We start from the raw sequence: 22,985 nt of genomic DNA, 5'->3' as shown, positions 1-22,985 counted from the left end.
AAGGGTTTAGGATGTATAAATTTACCCAAATAGACTCTTGACTTGGATCTCACCTTCTAGAAAAGTCCCTTTCTGAACTGGGATTAGATCCTGATTCCACTTCCATGCTTTCATGTGTCTGCCTCTGATCTCCGCCCCCCCCATCAGTAACTGCAGAGTCTTGGGATTATATTAGTTCACACCAGCAAGTGCCACAAGGCCTTACCAGAGTAGATCCCTTAGCCAAGCAGCTGGAGGGTAAAACTGCAGAGGGGAGCAGCTAGGCACCTAAACGTCATTTCCCCTTAATTGAAATGTGTGTTGTCCTAAATCCATGACAAATCCATGCCTGACATCCCACCCCATAAAAGCTCCCTTCCCAATGTCCATTCCCAAGTACTTCACACTGTGTCTGCTGCCAGAGGCTGGTACCCAGAGGCTCCCTGTCAAGGAGTAGAGGGGGAGGCAGCACAGGAAGGGGCATTACAATCTAATTTGAGAAAGGGGTGAGCACTCACTAGGAGCATCAGGAAAAGTTCTTTGTAGCTACAAGTTGATACCTGAATTGAATCCTGAAGAATCACAAGATCATAGAGTTAGGTCTGGCAGGGACCATGGAGCCATTTAACCCAACACTTCCTATTAGAGATGAGGAAACTGTGGCTCAGAGGGATTAAGAGACTTTGCCCAGGACCACACAGCTAGGTGCCGCAGCGTGGTACAGCAGATAGAGTGCCAGTCCTGGAGTCAGGGAGGCCTGAGTTTCAATCCAGCCTCAGACACTTACTCGTTTTGTGAACCTGGGCAAATCACTTACCTTTGTTTGCTTCAGTCTCCTCGTCTGTAAAATGGGATAATAATAGAACCTACATCCCAGGGTTGTTACGAGGATTAAATGAGATAATAAAGTTCTTAGCAGGGTTCCTGGATGAGAATAGGTGCTGTATAAATGTTAGCTCTTATCATTCTTAGCTCTAAGTGTTGGAGGCATATTAACGTTAGCTATCGGTACAGTATTAAGAGTAAGGATTACTTACTTAATGGTAAGTAGCAGTCAGACTAGAGGTAGCATTTGAACTCAGATCATCCTGATTTCAATCTGACATCGACTCCTCACTGCACCACCTAGCTGGCCCAAATTAGCTTGTCAGCTTCTATTTCCCTAAGGTGGAAGATCATAGTATTACTATATATTAGAACTGGAAGAGTCCTTAGACGTCATCAAATGCAAGCCTTCATTTTCTAGATGTAGATACCAAGGTTCAGGGAGGTTGAATAACTCACACAGCTAGTAAAAGTCTGAGGCAGATCTTGAACACAGGACTTCCTACTTCCAAGTCCAACACTCTGCCCACCGTGTCATCTAGAGGAATACTAAAAGAGACACAAAAGAAAGAGGAGCAAGATCAACAAAGACAAATCTTATTTCATGCTTCACAATCTGACCAAACATTGACAAAGTCTTTTACACACACACACACACACCAAACACAATGGATTGGATAGAAATCTCTCTCTGCTCAGAACATAGCATCCAAAGAATTCTTGGCATCGGTAACTTCTGTATATGCCTGGAAGGAAAATACCAACCATGGAATGTGAAGAAAGTAGAAGTGAAGCCAGACAGTGTACTCTGCTTCAGGCTCTCCAACCGTGGCATCAGAACGACTCAGTCTTAAGCCAAAGAGCATGGATCAGCTGTGAATGCCCCGACACTCTCCATCCATGGAGATGTTCCCAGGGAGTATTTAAGTTGAGATGAGTTTGGGGAAGATGACCAGAGGGGTCCTGGCCAATTAAAGAGAACTGGTTCAGATCACTCAAAAACCCAAGCAGCAGTAAAAGCAGCATCCTTTGACAGAAGGTTAATAATAATAAATACCAACGATGAGTTAACTTCTGACTTAGGCTAAGTAGCATAACCAAATCCCTGTTCAACCAAGAACTAGATTGACTTTCACCATTGTTCAAAATCATCAAAATACCTAGACTTGTGGGTCTCCCAATTCTTTTCCAGTGTGTTCATTGTTCTGTGTCAATTGACAGACCTAAAATAGTCAAGTCAATAAACATATTTTAAGTGCCTACCATATACCAGGCACTGCACTAAGTTCTGAGGATACAAAGAAAGATGATTTCATTCAAGAAGGGACTTTCATTCTTTGTACTTGTATCACCAGGATCTAATCCTGTGCTTGGCACATAATGAACATGTTAGTTAATGGTTGATTACCAATTCTTAGAGAGTTACACGGGACGCTGAGACCTGCAGAGTGTCACAAAGCCTATATGGGTCAGAGGTGGGGCAGGTTTTCCTGTCTTCAAGGACAGTTCTCTACATACCACATCACACACGAGTCGCCTCACAGGCCTTCTAGCCTAAATACCTGCCACTGATATAATCCCAGCTCACCTATAATACTTAGGATGAGGTTACTCCTGCTCCCCAGAGCTCTAGTTCTGGAGATTTCAACATAAAAATAACCCACGATTACACAATAAGGCAGCTAGGTGGCTCAGTGGATACAGCACTAGGCCTGGAGTCAAGAAGACTCATCTTCTGGAGTTCAAATCTGGCCCCAAACACTTACTAGCTGGGTGACTCTGAGCAAGCCACTTAACCCTGTTTGCCTCAGTTTCCTCATCTGTAAAATGAGCTAGATGAGGAAATGGCAAACCACTCCAGCATCTTTGCCAAGAAACCCCCAAATGGGGTCACAGAGTTGAATATGGCTAAAAACAACGAAACAATAATTATTACATAACACTTATCCTGTATATTAACTAACAAGTGATACTCACGAGAGCCCTGAGAGGTCCATGGTGTATGTTGTCACCCACACTGTACAGAGGAGGAAACTGAAACTCGGAGTTAAAGTGACATCGTGAAAGTCACAGAACTAGCGAGCATTGGAGCAAAGCTCCAAACCCAGGCCACTCTTTGCTCCACGTCCACGCCTCTCACCGTCATGCCAGGTTGTTCTAGTAGTTAGAAAAGAGAAACAGGATGCCGGCCTTTCTGCTTTTCATTCCAGAGGTTTTGATCCTTTCATGTAGAGCCCTTGAGTATGTGCATATGTCTGTGTGTGTGGATATAGAGACACATATATGCATGTGTATATATGCGTGTATGTACATGCTATATTGTGAAATCTGTATATATACATTGTATGTGTGTACACATATATACACATACATGTATGTTACACATGTGTATATGTGCATCCCTATAAGATATTTATATGTAAGTATATTATAGATATATGCCTCTATGGTGTATATATGTTGTGTGTGTACATATACACCCATACAGACACATGCGTGTGCATGTACATATTCTTGATAACTATTTCGTTAAGACTGGTTTCCTTTCTGATCTTCTACATTTTGTTTTATGCATTTGGCACCATCATTTTGAGAAGGGACCTTAGTCTTCACCAGAGAGCCAAAGCAAGGGTGCCTGACACATGAATGCTCAGAAGCCCTGATTAGTCATGCTTTTAGAGGCATTGTGGTCAGTAGCCAGCTGGCCTCAGGAGACGAGAAGAGCTGGCTTCCAGCCCCACCAGTGACACCTGCTGACTGTGTCCCAGCATGAGTTACCTCCCCTCTCCATGATTCCTGGCTAAGCTCTGGGACTTTAAGTTACATTTGACATTCGGCAGATTTGAATCGATAGAGAGTTCCTCCTCTGTGAATTCCCTACACCTACTAAACAAGCATGTATTAAGTGCTTATTGTATGCCAATGAAATCATGGGTTCTTACAAAGAAAACATTTTTACAAACATTCTTGAATACCATCCCATTGAGAAGACAGACTGGTCATATCTGCGAGGCACGTGACAATCATCTATCACTGCGGGTGATCTTTCTTTTATATCCCCAGAGGATACCTTGCCCACACAGTAATGAAATAATCTAAGATGCAAGATAATTCAGCACTGAGGTGTAGTATATGAGGTAAAGGCAACAGAAGGTCAAAGAAGAAAGAGTCCACAGAGAGGCCAGAGTCTGAGTCAAACAGAAAGGTCTGAGTTCTGAGATACATGGAAGGATGTTCTTCCCTAACACCTTTGGATTTTAGGAAGTGAGATCTTTCCTTCCCACAGGAGCACACACACACACACACAAAAACACTCACAAATAGATACACACATGCAATGCATACTCACATATACACACTCACACACATTCACATATATACACACTCACACATACACACACGTACACACACCCACATATATACAGTCACACACATACATACGCACACACCTGATATGCCTACTTCTCACAGATGTCATACCACACACACATACACACATACTTACACATACACGCTCACACTCACACATACATAGTCACTCACAAATACACACTCACATGCATATACATTCACACATGTGCACACACTCACACACACACACTCACATACATACATATACACATGCACACAAACACCTAGTATGCCTTCTCACAGCTGCCTTACCCTACACACACACACACACACATACACACAAAACTGGTATGCCTTCTCCTCACAGATACCTACACACACACACTCACACATTTACACATACACACTCACAGGTACATAGTCACTCACGAATACACACTCACATACATATACATTCATACATGCACACACACACACACATACACAGACTCACATACATACACACACACCTGGTACGCCTTCTTCTCCCAGATGCCTCACCATACACACACACACACACACACACACACACACACACACACACACACCTGGTATTCCCTCTTCTCACAGATGCCCCACCACCTCCTGCTATATGACAACACCATGGCTGAGGGAGATACAAGAGACAACCTTTGCTCAAAGATACTTTCCCTATCTCTAGAACCCCAGAGGAGCTTAATGTGTACATCCCATGGTTCCGTAATGGTCACACCTGCTCTAACCTATAATCGGGTAAACAGGAAGGAATGGAGGCAGCCAAGTAAATATGATATCAGCATTCAACTTCCAGTCCTTCCTCTCCTAAAGCCCAGCTTCTGGATTGAAAGTCGAATGTCGTATTTTAGCCCTTCTCTTTCTTCCTATGGGTTGGAAAGTGACAGCGGGCTTATAGAGAAGGCAAACTCAGCTGGAGCTGGAGCAACCACAGCACAGAAGAATTTAATCTCTAGTAGGTCAGAAGTGCTACCCTTTACCCATCTGCCAGGGACTGACAGATGGGGTGATGTATGGCAGTGTAATGAGTCTTCAGTTCTCTCAAGACATAAGAAAAGCTTGAAAAATAACAGCTCTTTTCTTGACCTTCTTGATGTTAATGCAGTTTGCTCACTTGTGGGGGAAAAATCGCAGGAGACTATCTTCCTCTAAACAGAAGGTTTTACAGAAATGTTAAGGGCCAAGTGGTTTCCAGATTTACCAGGGAGCTCTAAAACCACATCTACTTTCTTCATCTCTTAAATTCAATTAACTTTGAAAGAAATAAGCCTGAAATGGCTCTGTGAATAGTACTTCTCTGCATAACTGAGGTCCCTTTTAAAAAAATTCCAGTAAAATCATGAAAGTTTCAAATTTGTATTTAGGGACAGAAAGGAGATAGTTAAAATGGACAGTTGTGTTCTTAATATGGTGCTTTCCCCATAATTAGTACTTAATAAAATATGTTGGATTTAAGTGAGTTGAAGCAAAATAAATTGAATTGAATTATGCCTATGAGCAGTCACCAGAAGACCTGGGCTCTAATCCCAGCTCTTCTGCTTACCCTTAGACAGATTGCAGACCTGCTCTGGCCTCAGTGTCCTCTCTATAAAATTAGAGGAATAGATTAAATGATTTCAAAGGTCATTTTCAGCTATGTTATTCTAAGATTCTAAAGTGTAGGATGGAAATAGGAATCTTTCCCCCAAGGGTTTTGATAAATCCAATTGAGAATGAATCCATGATGGATTATTAAGGGGAGCTAGGTTTATTTTTAGCCTGTCATTAATCACTGACAATGTCAAGAAAAAAAATCACAGTTTCAGAGTTGGAAAGTAATAAGCAATCCTCTAGTTCAAACCATACCTGAAAATTCATCTCTTCTACTATATCCGTAATGATCTGGGCCTTTGTTTGCAGACTTCTAACACAGGAAAGTGATTATATTCCATTTCATTTTTAGACAGTTTTCATTCTTAGTAAGTTTTTTTTTAAATTTTGTTGAGCCTAAATTTGCTTCTTTCCATCCACTGTTCCTAGTTTCACCTTCTGGCATGAAATACAACTAGTCCAATCCTTCCCCCATAGAACAGCCTTTTAAATTCTTAAACATGGCTGTTGCATCTTCCCTAAGTCTTCTCTTTTCCAGGACAAATATCCCCAGTTCTTTCAAATGATCCTCATATGTCATGAATTAGAGCCCTTCTCCATCCTGGTTGTCCTCTTCAAGACTATCTCTCAATTATTCTTGTCCTTCCTAAGATGTGAGACACAGGTATAACCTTCTATAATATATCCACTGTGTCCAAGATAGAATCCTAGACTGAAATGTAGCTGAGGCTTCACTACATGTGTATGGCACTCCTTCTATCTTCAACAGTTTTATAAGAACTCGGTGTGAATTAGGGCTGAACACTATGTAATAACAGCCTTGAAGATTAATCCAGGATGCCACTGAAGCTTTGTATTGGTGCTGATACAACCTTCCCAACACCTGACCAGTGTTCTTCTGAAAAAGACAACCCATTTAATTATATTGATTCACTTTTCTGTGTGTCTATCTTGATGATCCTGAAACCCAGTGAGATTTTTCTGCATGCCACCCAAACTATGAGTGATCATTTCAAGTTGGAATGCTAATACTGTTTATATTGGAAAAGATAATGAAGACAAAAAGGGAACCTGAACTGATTTAATGTGAGTTTTGAATTTGGTTCATTGGTGAAATAATGGTTTTATTAGTGTGGATTCTCCCTTTGAGGATGCAAGTTATAAGTCCTTTGACCTCATCCTGTGTCATCTTTGTCCCTATTCTCTTAGAAATCCTCCACAACAGATCTGCCCAATGCCCTACCTCTGGCCCTTTTAGTATCTCAGGGGGAAGGAATCAACGTATCACCCCAGAAATGCATCAGCTGTGTTTGACTTTCTCTATTACTAGACCGCCTTCTTCTCTTCCAGGCATATCAGTCTTCAGTTTTGTTTTTCATACACAAATCATCTTGGGTAAGATGCTTCATTCAGCCTGCTTACATCCCTTATTTACCTTTCCATGGCCCCATGGGATTCTTTATCATTTTAAGATTTCTGAGTTCATGGTGTCCCATGATTCATTGATTGTAGAAGGATAGATCATAGAATGGTAGAATTATAACAGACCTTAAATAACATTTGGTGACCCAGGGGCTCTTAACTAGGGTCCATGAACTTGGTAGGGGTTTTTATTATTTTGATAACTACATTTAAAATAATTGATTCCCTGTCTAGTCCTATGTATTTTATTTTATTCATACATTTAAAACTCTCTGAGAAGGGGTCTAAAGGCTCCACCTGTACAGATTGGAAAAGGGATCAATGACACAAAGAAAGTGAAAAGCTCTTGACCTAGTCCAACTGTATCACGTTCAAGGTGAAAAAAGAAACCCTGAGTTTCTGTAGAAAACCTTTACCAGTGCATTTATTGCTTATATTATCAATCATGGGTTTGGCTAAAAGGAACCTTAGCAGTCATCTGGTCCAACCCCCTTCATTTTTCATGTGAGAAAACTGAAACCCAGAGAGATGAAGGAATTTTCCGCAAATCGCTCTGGCAATAAGTAGCAGAGTGAGAATTTGAACTCAGATCCAGTGATGCCAAATCCAGTACCAAGTCCTCTCCTCTCCAAATGCCATGCTGCCTCCCCTTTTCCACTCCACCTTTACCCCATGTGAACTTCTTGAGGAAGTGGTCCTTGTCAGTTTTGTCCTGGTTTTCCCAGTGCCTGACACAATGCTGCATATAGTATGGGGCTTAAGCAATGCTTATTGGCTTGTATTAGAATTCCAAAGAGCTAAGTGTCTTGTAAAAGAACACAAATAAATGAAAGAAGCTGACCTAGAGCCCAGGTACTGTGATCTCCAGCCTAGTGAGTTTCCAGTTATGCCATGCTTGACAGCTAGGTGGTGCAGTGTAGGATACGGAGTCAAGAAGATGTGGATTCAGAACCTATGTGACCCTGGGCAAGTTCTTTAACCTCAGTTTCCTCATCTATAAAATGTAGATAATAATAGGATCTACTTTCACAGGGTTGTTGTGAGAATCAAATGAGATAAAATATGTTGGGCACTTCAAACCTTATGGTGCTATATAAATCCTAGCTATTATTACAGTTACATACCATCTAGCAAGAGGCACCATATAGTGGAGAGAGTTGGCTTTGGAGTTAACTTAGGCTCCAATCCTGCCTATGAGCCATGCCAACCAAGTGGATCTTCATTGCCAAGCTATGCACTACAGAGCAAGGGCTGATCTCCTTTGCTAGAGGGTGGTCCTTACTGGGAGATTCCTATGCCACTGAAATGGAAAGCTCCCCACCCCTTAAACTCCCACCGAATAGCATGCAGTAAAGTTTATGTTGCATGGATACAGGATTAACTGCCCTACTGGAGACTTATTCCATCCATAGTAGAATTGTCAAATGGCCACCAATGTGTCCATTTTGCACAACAATCCCTTGCATCAGCAATAACTGAGCAGGACAGAAGATGCCTAAGGGTTTCTAGGATACTCTGCTGTTTGCAAGAAAGAAAGGAGAAAACACATCAGGCTTCAGTTCTGTAGCTACACAACCACAAATCAATGGATAAAGTGTTCAGGAAAGACAGCAGCAAATGAAAAGTATAGAGTGTCTATCAGAATCAAATTTAACTGGAGGAAAAAGGAAATTAAATCCTACAGCAGTTCTCAAAGCATCAACAGGGCCACTCAAGCATGAAAAGAAAAGATGGATTATTACCCAGTTCCCTTGTAAATAAAGGAATCTTGGTGTCAACTACCTCTTTTTCCCCTGTCAAAAGCCAGATTAATTGACAATACAAGCAGTAATATTTCTTAACAGTGATAAAACAAATTTAAGATTCTGTGAGCTATCTTGCAAATTAATAACATTGAGAAACATGTAATCTTAGCATCTGGATGGGGTCAGAAAATTGGCTGCTTGAATCCTCCTCACCTCCAAAAGAAAAATAATGGAGGTATTTGGAAAAGTTGAGCCCAGATACAGATGGTATTGAAAAAAATGCTCAGCCTGATTTCCATCTCCCTTCCCACCTCCATGTGTCTTTTCCCTACTCACATCTCCAGCCGAGTTCAAAGAGAACTTGGCTTCCGCAGGAGATGTACCAATTTACACAGGGGGATAAGTAGGAGGTCCCCAATGTTTTGGTTGGATGAATAAATTTCAAGAGTTGAGATGTTATAGAAATATGGGCAGTTTCATGATGGGATTTTACAAACAAGCAATATGTTAATGAGAGCAGCTGGTACCAAAAATCCCTTGACTTATTAGTCAATATATAATCTACCCCCAAAAAAATCACAGTATTTTTTTAAACTATAATGAAAGTATCTAAATACAAAACTCTAGGGTGGTTGTGAGTTAGTTTCAATTGCTCAGTCATTCAGATCTCAATTTTTCCTCCATAAAATGGAATGAGAGGGAGTATTGTGTAGTGGATAGGAGGCTGCCCTTGAAATCAGGGAGGAAGGAAGGAAGGAAGGAAGGAAGGAAGGAAGGAGAGAGGGAGATAGCATTCATTAAGTGATTACTATGTGTCAGGGCAACTAAGTGGAACATCTGGGACCTAGAATCAGGAAGACTCATCTTTATGAGTTCAAATCTGGCCTCAGATAGAGGTGTGACCCTGGGCAAGTCACTTAACCCTCTTTCCCTCAGTATCTTCATCTGTAAAATGAGTTAGATAAGGAAATGGCAAACCAATCCAATATCTTTGCCACAAAAACCCAAAATGGGGTAATGAAGAGTTAGACGTAACCGAAAAATTACTGAACAACAGTGACAAAAACATGTCAGGCATTGTACTAAGTGATACAGTGAAGGTTGTGACTGCATCATGTTTTAGAGGGATGATGGTAAGTTGGAAAGTGTCTAGAGAAGGGCATCCAGGTTGGAGAAATGGCTCAAGTTCATTCAAGCAAATAAGAACATCTCTGCCCTGAAGGATCTTACATTTTAGTAAGGAAAGACAACCTATATGGGGATGGTGGATAAGGAGAAGTGTTTTGGACATGGAAGTCACAGGGATGGGGACTGAAGGCATTGGCCAATTGATCGGTGAATCCTTTCCAAAAACTGCAGAGTTGTAACAACAATGTTGCTTGCAGCTGCTGCTGAGGTGTAAGACCCAACAAGACCAGCCACAAGAGCTTCCAGCACAGGTTCTTTTGATCTGCCTTTCTAAGGAAAGTAACTTTAAGGGGTTAACAATTTCACTTTAATTAAACATATATACACACATATATGATATATACTATATCATATATGTGTGTGTGTATATGTATATGTATATATATATATATATATATATATATATATATATATATATATATATATATAAATCATTCACTTAGTTCGGGGTGGGGGGAAAGACAGCACCCTGAACTTCAGAGCAAATACAAACAAATTACAAGCATACATTATATAAACAGAGCAAATAAACACTAATCAGCAGACAGGCTTCTAGTTGTCCCTCTAAGCAATACAGTTACCAGAGAAGCACCAACATCTGAGTTTTTCAAGGCCAGAGGGCTCTTAACAATCACAAGACACTCTTCCAGTGAATGAGAGCCCCAAACAAAATGCTAACCTCTGAGTTTATATACCCTTTTTAGGGCCCAAAGGTGTCACACCTAATCAGCCTAAAGTTGTGGGCCTGGGACTTTGCACCTAGTTAGCAAAAGGGTGTGGGCCTGGGGCTTTGCACCTAGTAAGACTTAATCAAAGGCACTTGATTACTTTAGCATTCTAAAAGAGAAAATAGTAAAAAAAAAAAAAAAAAAGTCCCACCTTAATTAATATTACAAGAGTTGATTTTATCACTGTTTTCTGAGCTAGAACCTGGAAGGTTAGGGGAGATTCTGGAGGAAGTGGCACCTGAATTGGGGCTTGAAATCAAGAAAATAAAAATTTCAACAGGTATAAACAATAGTGGGGGGAAAAGTCTCCAGGCATGGTAGATCCTAGGACTGCCCTCGGATGAGATCAAGGAACTGCCTGAACAACCTTAATTGCATTTGTAACTCAACAGTATCGAAGAATTTCACTGGGGATAGCCACTTCACTACCATGAGTTTGGCAGATCAAAAATCAGAAACCCAGGGGATTTAAATAACTTGCCTAGATTCACTAGTTAAACACTAGTCTACTGGTTGTTCCCCACACATGCCTTTCCATCTCCATGACTTTATATCAATGGTTCCCTCATGTCTGGAATGCTATCCTTCACCTCCCTTGCTTGATACCCCCAGCTACCTTCCAGGCTTAGTTCAAGCACCACTCATTATAGGAAGCCTTTCCTGATACTCCGAGTTGGTAAGGCTTTGTTCCACCCATTATTTTGTAATTATCATTATTAATATTGTAATAGCCACATTTATTGAGTCCTTTACAGTTGCATAAATTTTTCATATGTCATCTCACTTGATATTCACAACAACAGTGTAAGGCAGGTACTATTATTATCCCTATTTTGTAGTTAAGGAAAGTGAGATGGAGCGAGATTATCCGGCTTACCCAGGCTCCCACAGCTAATAAGTGTGGGAGGTAGAATTCCAATTCAGATCTTCAGAACTCCAAGCTTGGCATTCTGTCCACTCCATTCATATATCTATCTCAGATATAAACATATATAATAGAATATATGCTCCTTGAGGGGAAGGACTGTATCGTTTTTGTCTTCATATCCACACTGCACAGTGCTTGGCAGCTAGCAGACTCTTTACAGATGCATATTGATTGACTTCTCTATGTACATGTTGTTTCTCTCCAGTACCATGTAAGCTTCTGAAGGGCAGGGACTTTTTTCCCTTTTTTGTTTGAATCCCCAGCTCTAGCATGGTGCCAGGAACATAATATTTGCTTTCAAATGTGAATTTAATGGAAGGGAGAACTGGATGTCCTTTTTTTGTTTTTTTGTTTTAATTTTATATATTTAGTTTCCAGCATTGATTTTCACAAGAGTTTGAATTACAAATTTTCTCCCCATTTCTACCCTCCCACCCACTCCAAGATGGCGTATATTCTGGTTGCCCTGTTCCCCAGTCAGCCCTCCCTTCTGTCACCCCACTCCCCTCCCATCCCCTTTTCCCTTCCTTTCTCGTAGGGCAAGATAAATTTCCACGCCCCATTGCCTGTGTATCTTATTTTCTAGTTGCATGCAAAAACGTTTTTTTTTTGTTTTTGAACATCTGTTTTTAAAACTTTGAGTTCCAAATTCTCTCCCCTCTTCCCTTCTCACCCACCCTCCCTAAGAAGTCAAGCAATTCAACATAGGCCACATTTGTATCATTATGTATAACCCTTCCACAATACTCATGTTGTGAAAGACTCACTATATTTTTCTCCTTCCTAACCTATCCCTCTTTATTGAATTTTATCCCTTGACCCTGTCCCCTTTCGAAAGTGTTTGTTTTTGATTACCTCCACCCCCATCTTCCCTCCCTTCTATCATCCCCCCTTTTTTATCTTCTTCTTCCTCCTTTTTTCCTGTGGGGTAAGTTACCCAATTGAGTATGTATGGTATTCCCTCCTCAGGTCAAATGTGATGAGAGCAAGATTCACTCATTCCCCCTCACCTGACTTCTCTTCCCTTCCTACAGAACTGCTTTTTCTTGCCACTTTTATGCGAGATAATTTACCCCATTCTATCTCTCCCTATCTCCCTCTCTCAATATATTCCTCTCTAATCCCTTAATTTGATTTTATTTCTTTTAGATATCTTCCCTTCATCTTCACCTCACCCTGTGCCCTCTCTCTCTCTCTCTCTCTCTCTCTCTCTCTCTCTATATATATATATATATATATGCACATACATATATATACATACACACTCATATATACATATATACATAAACACACACACACACACATATATATATGTATATATGTGTATATATATATATATGTATATATGTGTATATATATATATATATATATATATATATATATATATATATATATGAATATTCCCTTCAGCTGCCCTAATACTGAGGTCTCACGTCATCTTTCCATGTAGGAATGTAAACAAAACAGTTCAACTCTATTAAGTCCCTTGCAATTTCCTTTTCTTTATTGCCTTTTCATGCTTCTCTTGATTCTTGTGTTTGAAAGTCAAATTTTCTATTCAACTCTGGTCTTTTCACTGAGAAAGCTTGAAAGTCCTCTATTTTATTGAAAATCCATATTTTGCCTTGGAGCATGATACTCAGTTTTGCTGGGTAGGTGATTCTTGGTTTTAATCCTAGCTCCATTGACCTCCGGAATATTGTATTCCAAGCCCTTCGATCTCTTAATGTAGAAACTGCTAGATCTTGGGTTATTCTGATTGTGTTTTCACAATATTCAAATTGTTTCTTTCTGGCTGCTTGCAGTATTTTCTCCTTGATCTGGGAGCTCTGGAATTTGGTGACAATATTCCTAGGAGATTTCTTTTTGGGATCTATTTGAGGAGGTGATCGTTGGATTCTTTCAATTTCTATTTTGCCCTGTGGCTCTAGAATATCAGGGCAGTTCTCCCTGATAATATCTTGAAAGATGATATCTAGGCTCTTTTTTTGGTCATGGCTTTCAGGTAGTCCAATAATTTTTAAATTATCTCTCCTGGATCTATTTTCCAGGTCAGTGGTTTTTCCAATGAGATATTTCACATTGTCTTCCATTTTTTCATTCCTTTGGTTCTGTTTGATAATATCTCGATTTCTCATAAAGTCACTAGCTTCTACTTGCTCCAATATAATTTTTAAGGTAGTATTTTCTTCAGTGGTCTTTTGGACCTCTTTTTCCATTTGGCTAATTCTGCCTTTCAAGGCATTCTTCTCCTCATTGGCTTTTTGGAGCTCTCTTGCCATTTGAGTTAGTCTATTTTTTAAGGTGTTGTTTTCTTCAGTGTATTTTTCAGCATTTTTGTGGGTCTCCTTTAGCAAGTCATTGACTTGTTTTTCATGGTTTTCTTGCATCCTTCTCATTTCTTTTCCCAATTTTTCCTCTACTTCTCTAACTTGCTTTTCCAAATCCTTTTTGATCTCTTCCATGGCCTGAGACCAGTTCATGTTTTTCTTGGAGGCTTTTTTTGTAGGCTCTATGACTTTGTTGACTTCTTTCGGCTGTATGTTTTGGTCTTCTTTGTCACCAAAGAAGGATTCCATAGTCTGAGACTGAATCTGGGTGCGTTTTCACTGCCTGGCCATATTTCCAACCAACTAACTTCACCCTTGAGTTTTTCAGCAGGGTATGACTGCTTGTAGACTAAAGAGTTCTATGTTCCATGCTTGGGGGGATGCGCCAGCTCTGCCACACCAGCACTCCTCCTTCCCCAAGAACCCCCAACCCAGACTGGGCTTAGATCTTCAGCAGGCTGTGCACTCCTGCTCTGATCCGCCACTTAATTCCTCCCACCAGGTGGGCCTTGGGCTGGAAGCAACTGCAGCTGTACTTCTATAGCTGCCCCACCTCCACTGCCCCCTGGGTGGTAGCTGAACCGTGAACTCCTTCCACTCCTGCAGCTTTTCCCACTAACCTTCTCTGTTGTCTTTGGTGTTTGTGGGTTGAGAAGTCTGGTAACTGCTGCAGCTCACTGATTCAGGGTGCTAGGGCACGCTCCGCCCGGCTCCTGGCCTGGTTGGTCTGCGCCACTCACACTGGGCTCTGCTCCACTCCGCTCTGCTCTGCTCCCAGCTCCGTGCGGGACAGACCTCACCCAGAGACCATACAGGCTGTCCTGGGCTGGAGCCCTGCTTCCCTCTGCTCTTTTGTGGGTTTTGAAGTTCTAGAATTGGTTCAGAGCCATTTTTACAGGTTTTTGGAGGGACTCAGCAGGGAGCTCATGCTAGTCCCTACTTTTCAGCCGCCATCTTCGGATGTCCTTGTTTAGACCCTCTAAGCCTAGAATGAAATGCTTCTGGTTCATCTCTGTATGTTAGATTCATGTTAATTGACTTTTAGAAATAGTTTCCTCTCCATGTTTTATGATCATGGAGTCTTTGGGAATATGTATTTGTTGACCTTAAACTCTTCTTGTCAGAGACACATTAGATTTTTTTTTCAGGATATTAGAACCTTCAAAATTCTGGTTTTGATCAAAAATTAAGAAATGTCTAAACTTGGACAAATGTTTTGTTTTCTATTCTTTCTCCTTGAACTTCTATTCTTAGCACTTAGCACAGTACTTGGCACATAGGAAGCACTTAATAAATACTTGTTGACTTGACCGGACTAAATAGTGTCAAATGAAGGAGCAATCAATCTGAAATGGATTTAGAAAGGTGGAAGAACATAGGGCAACATTAAACACAGCACAGTTTCTGTGGTCCCACTTAGCACTGAAAAGAAAACTCAGACCTTCACCATCCCACTTAGATTCTTCCTAGCCAGTCTCCCACTATTTGCTAAAAGTTCACAGCATTTACTCTGGTTCTCCTGGAACATATGGAAACTCTTTTGGCGAAGCTAGTGCAGCAAAAATCCATTTGGTTCAGTAGGATGGGGAAAAAAACCATCATCTTATATATTTTGATTTCCCTTCATCTCTAAGTACTATACTTAGCTCTTTTGAATATTTCTTTCAGAAATTTGAAAAAGCACCAAAATTCTGACATAACTAAACACATCTACCAAACTATGGTATGTGACAGTATTAGAACTAGCCCATGAAAATTGACAGGATTTGCTAAGATCAAGGCTCCCACCCAGACAGCCACCATGCTTTGTAATTCCATCTACCAACCGCAGTCATGTGTGGAAAACATGAACTTGATAGATTCTCATTCTCCTCCAGGAACGTGTTCGGTGCTCTTTACACATGATAGCTGCTGTAAGTGAACAAGCATTAATTAAATGCTTACTGTGTGGGCCAGCCATTGTGCTAAGACATGTTTGTTGAATTACATTTTCACTTTTCACTTTACATCATTTTTCTCCTCTTATGATGTTATAGGATTTCATCGTCACGGTAGTGTTCTCCTTTCTGTGGCTGGTTGGTTCATCAGCTTGGGCTAAAGGACTGTCTGACGTCAAGGTAGCGACAGATCCAAAGGAAGTTTTGTTACTGATGTCGGCTTGTAAGCAACAGTCCAACAAATGCATGGCTGTCCATAGCCCTGTCATGTCGAGTTTAAATACTTCTGTGGTAAGTCCATTTCATTTTATGCATGACCCTGAGTTCTTTGTTTGAAATCCTATCAAGAACTTCTGCCAACTCCAAAAACTTGCAGAAATTCTGTTTCCAAAATTAGGTCAATCAGAAGGTTGACATTTCATTTCATGAAGAAGATTAATCTGTGGACTCTCCAGTTTCATATTGTCAGGAGACTTTAATATATCCAATTATGGAGTCCTTAATAAGAACCCAGCAGGTATTAGGCACTACTTGGATGAGAATCAAGCCTAAATTTTCACCCAGAACCGGATATTAAGTGTGAATACTGAAGTCCACAGCTGGCAGAAGTTGAAAGAAATATTTGAAGGCATAGAAATTGTCTGCGAACAAAGCAGTATTCAAACCACACTTATTTAGAACCTACCCAATTGATTGCCTAGAGAAAAGTTCTCAGACCTGCTGGGTGCTGAAAAGAATACATGGAATTAAACTCACATACACACATAAGTAGAGGTATAATCATTTTTTAACCTTTTAACTGCTTATGATAATTGCAAGATTTATTTGGAAAAGTAGTCACTGAATGAAATTATAGGACCTTAGAGCTAGAAGGGAACTAAAGATCAGATAATAAAACACATCTGCTTTACAAATGAGGAAACTGAGGCAGAGAAAAAGGAAGTCACTTGCTCAAGGTTGCACAATTCCTAGAATTGATATTTAACCCCAAGGACATCAACTGCAAGTCCAGTGCTTCTCCCCCTATGCTAAGTCCTATGCAATCCAAGGAGACTATAGAATGAAGCCATGAGTCCAGGTAGGACATTATGGTCAAATAAAATCATCAGACAATGACTCTCAGACTAAGAGTATCATGGATTTGGCAGGAACATAAAGTGAACATTTTAGTTTGCAAATTTTAGTTTCCAACTAACTTTGTGTAAGTTCTAAGAATGAGTCATATCTATAGAAGATATAACCTGATCCAATTCAAGAAGGATTTGTTAAGTAGTTACTGTATTAGACTCTGGAGACAAAGGAGCTTACAATCTATTTGGAGGAATCAGCATGTACACAGATGCCAAGACAAAATATAAAACAGACAAATACAAAGTGATTTCAGAGGGCAGAACTTTAGGAGGGCCAGGGAGAGAAGAGCTTATTGTCAAAGGCAGCACTTAAGTCAATCAGTAAACATTTATTAAATGCCTACTATTTGCCAGGCACTGTGCTGAGCCCTGGAGAATCAAAGAAGGGTCAAAGACAGCCCCTGTTCTCAAGGACTTCACAGTCTAATGGGGGAGTCAACATGCAAATGACTGTACAAACAAGGTATAAGTGGAATAAATTGGAAATAATGAACAAAGGGAAGAAACTAGAATTAAATTCTTGTTCATTTATTTCAGTCACATCCAACTCTTTGTGACCCCCATTTAGAGTTTTCTTGGCAAAGATACTAGAGTCATTTGCCATTTCCTTCTCCAGCTCATTTTACAGATAAGGAAACTGAAGCAAACAAGATTAAGTTACTAAGTATCTGAGACTGGATTTGAACTCAGGTCTTTCTGACTCCAGGCCTGGCACTCTAACCACTGTATCACCTAGCTGTACCTAACTAGAATTAAGAGAGATTGGAAGAGGCTTCCTGTAGAGTGTGGGATTTTAGGCGTGACTTAAAGGAAGTCAGGGAAACCAGTAATCAGGGATGAGGAGGGAGAGCAAAAATGCCCAGAGTTGGAAGGTGGAGGGTCTTGTTCCAGGACTGGATCAAAGAGTACATGGGACTTGGGGGTGACCAAAGTGGGAGAAGACTGGAAAGGTCAGGGGTCAGGTTATGAAGAACTTTGAAAGAAAACTGGGATTCTAGAAGATAGATGTGAAGATGAAGCGCATTCCAGCCATGGAGAGCAGTCTATGCAAAAGACAGATGGAAAGTCCTAAACAGGGCACAGACAGTAAGTTAGTTAAGTCTAGAAGAGTGTGTGAGGGGAACTGAGATGGTAATCAGCCCTCCTATTAGGAGAGGGAGCTCAGATCCTATGTTAATTTCTTACTTATTTGTTTTTCTTTTTCATCCTGGGTAGAAACTGGGAGGGGCTGCCTTCTGACCCTTGTCTGAGGCTAGTGGCCAAGTTTCCTGGTAGTGACATGGGGATGACAAAGAAAGGGAGAGGAGGCCTGTGTCTAGGCCCTGAACGGGGTCCAAACTTGGTGACCAGATAGCTTTGCCACAACGGTCAGGGACAGGAGCGGCTAGAGGCTGGATAAGATTCCTATGCTTGGGTCCTCTCTGTATATAGAGTCCAAGATGCAGCCTGCAGTATAGCAAAGCTACAAAAGTTCAGCAGGGTTTCTGGAAGGAACAACCTTCTTGAACAGCCCCTAAAAATAATTATCATTGCTTCAAGGTTATGTCCTACAGCAGTCTAGAATTCAATCTGGGGATGCATTGAAGAAAGAAAAAAGTTCCAAAACAGTTTTCAGTGATTTGACTGCAAATGGTGTTTCTGGGAGAGAGTCGCTATGGAGATAAATTATGTATTGGGGTTGACAATCATTTTCATTTATCCCTGACCACACCTGTGGACAATAACTTCAAGGGGGCCATTAAAAAGCTATTGCCTCGCTTACAGATTTCTCTAATGCACAGTGTGTAAAGACGCCTGTGGCATCCAAGCCTAGGCCTTGAAATCTATGAAAAGTAAAATAAAGGGTTGGATGTTTTTTCTCTTAGAAGAAGTCATCACGGAGAATTTGAAGATTTATTTGGCTATTTAAAAACACATATACCCAGGAATCTTCCAATAAACACAAAAAGCAATGGCCTTCGACAGAGTCCTTTTAACATTGACTTCTAATATCTTTAATCAGTTCATAATGGATAGGAATTGGAAGAGACCCATACCCAGGGTAGGGCATATGGAGCTCAGAAGGGCATCGAAATTTAGAGGGCAAAAAAATATAAAATATTCTTACCTTCAACATTGTAGAGTCAAGAACACCTGAGTTTTATTCCCGCTTCAAATACTTATCAGATGTGGGATCCTGGGCAAGTCACTTAACCTCACTCAGGCTCATCTGTAAAATGGACATAAGAATAGTATCTACACCCCAAGGTTGTTGTGATACGATGGTATAAAAGCACTTTGTAAATCTTAAAGTGCTATAAAATGTTAGCTATTAGGACTGTTCACTTGATGTATTATTTTCATATTGTGAAATTCTAGTTTCATGAGAGAGCACAGTTGATGCTGCTTGCCCAGAGGGATTCTAGGAAGAGCTCCCTCTCCTAATAGGAGGTCTGATTACATCTCATCTGATTGCATCTCTTGGTACAGTGGATAGAATGTTGAACCTGAAATCAGGAAGATATGAGTTCAAATCCCAGCTCATAGACTTGTTAGATTCATAACCCCGGGGAAATCATTTAACCTCTCTCAGCCTCAGTTACCTCATTTGTAAGATGATGGTAAGAACAGCCCCAGTCTCCCAGAATTGTGTTGGGATCCGATGAGACAGCACATGCAAAGCGCTTTGCAAACATTAAAATTCTATTTAAATGTTAGCCTTTAGCTGTCGCTCTTCCTACTTTCCCCAAACACCAAATTTCTAGTTACAGTTTCAAATGGGAGATCTGGGGGAGGGGGAAGGGAATCCATTCTTCACATTCATGTAGTCAATGGCCAGTAGATTAATCATGAGATCTACAGGCAAGGGCATGACTGTTACATAAGTAACTGGTTTAGTCAGGTAATATAATATAACATGAGGTGACGTGACAATATAACAGAATATAATGTAATGTCATGTTATGTTACATTATGTTACGTTATGTCATGATAACATAATAGACAATGAGCTCCTCCACTGGACCGTGAGCTCCTTGAGGGGAGGGACCACGTTTTTGCCTTTCTTTGTATCTCCATCATATAGCTCAGTGCCTGGCACATAGTAGGTGCTCCATAAATCTTTATTAACTGACTGATTAATGATTTTACATCAGTCATTTCACAATCAGGCTGGGAGTTAAGTAGATGTGGTGGTATTATCCCTATTATAGCTGAGGACATGGGGAGTAACTGACTGATGAATCACAGGACTCCTCAGTGGTGAAAACCTTCACTAGAACCCAACCTCTAGCCCAATGCTTTTTCCACCTGACCTCATAGAACGTAGAACAAATGCCTCAGGCTTTTGACTTAACTTAATTTTTTTAAATCTTTAAATCTTGTTAGCTGGCATAAATGGAGTAGCAGTCAGTGCAGCACAGCCATGGATACAGAGATGGATTCAAGTCCTGCTGCAGACACCTGTTAATGTGTAGCCTTGATCAAGGCAGCTAATCATTCTGCACTTCAATTTCCACCTCTGTAAAGTGAGGTTAAAAATAGGGCCTGCCCTACAGGGTGCTATACCAAATGAAATAATATATGTAAAACTTTTTTTGTAAACTTCGAAGTCGTACCAGTCAACGAGTATTTATTAAGCCCCTAACTATGAGTAAGGCCGCATGTGGTCTTCTAGGTCCTTGGGTGTGGCCTTTTAAGTGAGTCCAAGTTTTACAGAACAAATCCTTGTATTAAGGGGATTTGTTCGGTGAAGTTTGGATTCAGTCAAGGGCCACACTTGAGAACGTAGAGGCCCACATGTGGCCTTGAGGCCACAGGTTCCCCACCCCTGCCAATGTGCTAGCCACTGGATATACAAAGAAAGAAAAAATCCCTAGTCTAAAAGAACTTATATTTTATTAGTAGTAGTCAGAGAAATCACAAGACAGTAAGGTACAGCTATCAGACATTTCTGCGTAAATGATCAGATTCTGGGTAAAGTTTGGTTACATACACACTCCAGAATGAATAGGGAAAAGCTTAGGGTTTAAGAAATGTCAGACATATAGCTGTTGTTTTTGTTGTTATTCAGTCATTTCAGTTGTATTTGATTCATGACCTGACCCTATTTGGAGTTTTCTCTGTAAAGATACTAAAGTGGTTTGCCATTTTATTCTCCAGCTCGTTTTACAGATGCGGAAACTGAGGCAAATGGGAATGAGTGACTTGCCCAGGGTGATACAGTTTGTGAGTTTTCCTGACTCCAAGCCCAGCTGCCCTCCAAGCCCTTACACCTAGATGCTAAAGCTATCTTACAGGCAGTGCATAAAAATAGAAATAACCTACAATAATCCTTGTTAGTCTGTTCTATTATACTAGGGTGAACGAATTGCTTGTTTGGGGGAATAGGAGACAAGAGAGCCAGAGATCATTTTGTAGAGAGAAAAACAACCAATAACCTCAATATTCCCAAATGGGCACCATTGAGTCATTTTTCCCATTCTTCCTAAAATAATATCCCTTGTACTGATGGGAAAATGTAACGGTTGCCAGTTAATTTTGGTTAATTAATCATATTTTTTGTCTTCTCATTTAGAATGTAATGTCCTTTGTAACAGAAAGTGTTCTTCTTTGCATTGGGCTTTCCACGCTTAGCTCAGTGCTGGATATGTCATGAGTGGTTAATAAACGCTTATCGATTAAGTGATTGATTGCTTCAGGTATACTAGAGTGCCCTTTGAAGGGCAACAACTACAAAAATAATAGCAACTGACATTTACATAGCACTTTGAGGGTACTATTCTCCTCTAAAATAACTTTGGGAAAGGGAGAGGATAAGGACCAGAGGAAACTGAGACTCAGAGAGATCATGATATATCTGGCTGTAGTATCAGACTCAAAATTCAAACTCAGATCCCTCAATTTCAAATCCAGAATTCTACAGAACGTCAACCTAGTACCAAGTCATCCTCAGCACCTAGAGCAGCACCTTGCCCAAAATTAGTCCTTAGTAAATGTTTGTTGGTTGGTTGGATGCATACAAATGATATGAATAACCCAACCAATATTCAGAAGATTATTCACTGTGCTGTCTTTTTCATTTCATTCATAGATGATATTGAATAGGTCAATTTAATTCAACAGCTATTTATTAAATGCTATTTTGTGCAAAGCACAATGATAAGTACCAGGGCACTGACACTGAGACAAAAAAATGAAACCTTGTCCTCAAAGAGTTTATATTCTAATGGGAGGGAAATGAATAAGTTAATGCAAAATAATTATTTCAGGACTTAGAACACTGAAAACTAGGCTGGAACTGGTCGAGAAAAACATCCTGTAGGAAGCAGCATTGGACCTGAACCCTGAAGGGAGCTGGGGATTCCTAGAAGTGGTGGTGAGGAAGGAGAGCATTCCAGGCATAGGGGGATAGACAAGCTTTTGCAGAGGCTTATGGGTAGGAGATAGCATTCATCATGTATAGGGTACAACAAATAGGCCCAGTTTTGCTGGAATGTAAAGTACATGATGGGTCAGGTGAAATCAGTATAGAAATATAAGTTTCAATGAAGATTGGCAATAGCTTTAAATGCCAGAGGAGTTTATATTTTATCATAGGGACAATAAGTTACCACCAAGACTATTGAGCAGGGAGAATGACATGATTACTTTTGAGTTCTAAGAATATCAATTTGGCAGCTGGGTGATGGATGTATTGGAGAAGGGAGACTGGGGGTAAAGCAGCCAATTAGCAGGTTTGCAATGGGCCAGACAAGAAAGGATAAGGTCCTTGACAAGGGTGGTAGGCACGTGCTTTTTTTCTAATGGTCAAATGTTCTT

General features: G+C 40.5%; 1 protein-coding gene across 1 annotated transcript in view; it reads left to right on the top strand.

Moving 5' to 3' along the window:
• The window catches only part of SYNPR (synaptoporin), a gene marked incomplete at its 5' end in the record, with an annotated part of 143,481 nt that overhangs the window by 116,913 nt on the left and 3,583 nt on the right, over positions 1–22,985 (top strand). Inside the window, one exon of the mRNA XM_036739671.1 lies at positions 16,156–16,347. Coding sequence (XP_036595566.1) covers positions 16,156–16,347 — 192 coding nt within the window. The remainder of the gene's footprint in view (positions 1–16,155; positions 16,348–22,985) is intronic.

Source organism: Trichosurus vulpecula, chromosome 9 (genome assembly GCF_011100635.1).
Source record: "Trichosurus vulpecula isolate mTriVul1 chromosome 9, mTriVul1.pri, whole genome shotgun sequence".
NCBI lineage: Eukaryota > Metazoa > Chordata > Mammalia > Diprotodontia > Phalangeridae > Trichosurus > Trichosurus vulpecula.
This window is presented reverse-complemented; position numbering and strand designations above follow the sequence as displayed.